This window comes from Camelina sativa, chromosome 6 (genome assembly GCF_000633955.1).
Source record: "Camelina sativa cultivar DH55 chromosome 6, Cs, whole genome shotgun sequence".
Lineage (NCBI taxonomy): Eukaryota > Viridiplantae > Streptophyta > Magnoliopsida > Brassicales > Brassicaceae > Camelina > Camelina sativa.
In genome coordinates this window covers 16098637-16100347 of record NC_025690.1, presented here as the reverse complement: position 1 = coordinate 16100347, position 1711 = coordinate 16098637, and the positions used below count along the sequence as shown (strand labels likewise).

Here is a 1711-nt window from a genome sequence, read left to right as displayed (position 1 = left end):
GACGAAGCTCTAGGAAGCATTAGGAGACGCATCATGATCATCAGCTTTAAGTCATTTCTGCTTGCCTGACTATGAAGTTCCAACAGCTCAAGACGCGGCAATTTCTCCAATACATGCTTTATTTGCACCATCTCTCCGATATCTCCCTTGAACTTTGTTATCTTTAGAACCTTAATATGGCATGACGATAGGAAATAATAGCCATCCAAGCATTTGCATACAGAGCTCACATCCCCACGGTCTTGAGTATTGTAATGCAAAGCCTTGTAAAAAAAGAATACAGGAAGATTTTGTCAGAGTTTTTGATTCTTTTGTTGAAACAATATATACTTTTAGGGGGTGTCTTTGGTCATACCTCAACGGTGAGAGTCTTCAGATTTGGAGATTTCTCAAGCAGAATTGGCACAGCATCCCAACAGACAGAAGCTAATTCAGTGCTAATTGATAAATGATTCAGGTTTTCAAACACTGGTACTTTTTTTTTGAAGGTATTAAACACCTGGAACAGAGTTTAAACAGACAACTTTAGTCAGTCATAACTTCAACAAATCATTCTAATGTCTAGCAAGATTATGATTTTCGTATCTCAATGGTTCCTCCTAGCTAGATACTCTAGTTGTTAAGCTGCAGTAACATATTAAAGACAAACAATAGAGATAACTTACATGCATTGTGTCAACAGCGCCAACGCTCAGAATCCGAACATTTTTTAAGGCCTTCACCAGATTCCTAGCATCGTAGTGATCACCACCAAGAAAAAAAAAAAGTTCTATCTTAGCTTCAACAAGTGAGTTGAGATTAACAACTGGATACTCATCTCGGAGAATATCAAAGTATTCGAAGTATTCAAGACTCGGAGTATCAAAGCTAATAGGCTCAAAACTACATCCACTATGATCTCTCCAACCTCCACCTCGAAAAGTAAGTCTCTTAAGGATCTGGCTAACCACAATGCGAGACCATTTCCAATCTTCACTGTCGTTCCTGTATATGACTAACTCCTCGAGCACAGGGCTAGCAGAAATAAGCCTTGTAAACGCACAATCACCATTAGTATCATTGAACCGAACTTTATCAAGAAGGAGGGTCTTCAGAGCTGGAAGCAGAGCGTTCTTAGGGATATTTTCAATAACAAAACCAGACCCTAGTCTCAATTTCGCAACTTTCTTGCAAGTGAAGACTTCAGATGGCAGTGCGTAACCTTCATTGACATTTACGTCCAGTTCAAGATCCAAAACACGTCGATTCAACACATTGCGTACACAATCATTGACAAGATTGTACGTAACTGAATCAAAATCCATTGACCGCAGCTTCAAAGAGAACCTCCTTATACGGTAACTGTCACGTCGAGCCAATAACACAGAAACGAAGTCTTTGAAGCTTCCATTAGACTGAAACGAGCGATCAGAAGAAGAAACATTAGATATGATAGTAATCTGATTCAAGCAGTTCTTGGACGCTATCTTTAGGTGTTCAGACTTGGAACTGATCTCTTGAACTCTCACGATCTCACTCATGATTTCACGACTCGTACTCCAACTCAAAAGCGATCAAGAAACGCGATCGAAGGTGAACCAGAACTTAGCGGATGTAGATTCGGAATCACACACCACCCTCAGAACAAACTCGTCGGAGTTAGAGATACAAGAACAGAGCAACGATACTCTGCTCTCGTGAAGAAAGAAAGAGAGAAAAAAAAAAAAAAAAA

General features: G+C 39.7%; 1 protein-coding gene across 1 annotated transcript in view; it reads right to left on the bottom strand.

Annotated features, from left to right (window-relative positions):
* The window catches only part of LOC104699117 (F-box protein At3g62430-like), a 3005-nt gene extending 1311 nt beyond the window's left edge, over window positions 1-1694 (bottom strand). The window contains exons 1-3 of the mRNA XM_010414461.2: window positions 666-1694; window positions 356-499; window positions 171-263 (exon numbers count right to left, since the gene is read on the bottom strand). Of these exons, the coding sequence (XP_010412763.1) occupies window positions 171-263; window positions 356-499; window positions 666-1520 (1092 nt within the window). The 5' untranslated portion in view covers window positions 1521-1694. The remainder of the gene's footprint in view (window positions 1-170; window positions 264-355; window positions 500-665) is intronic.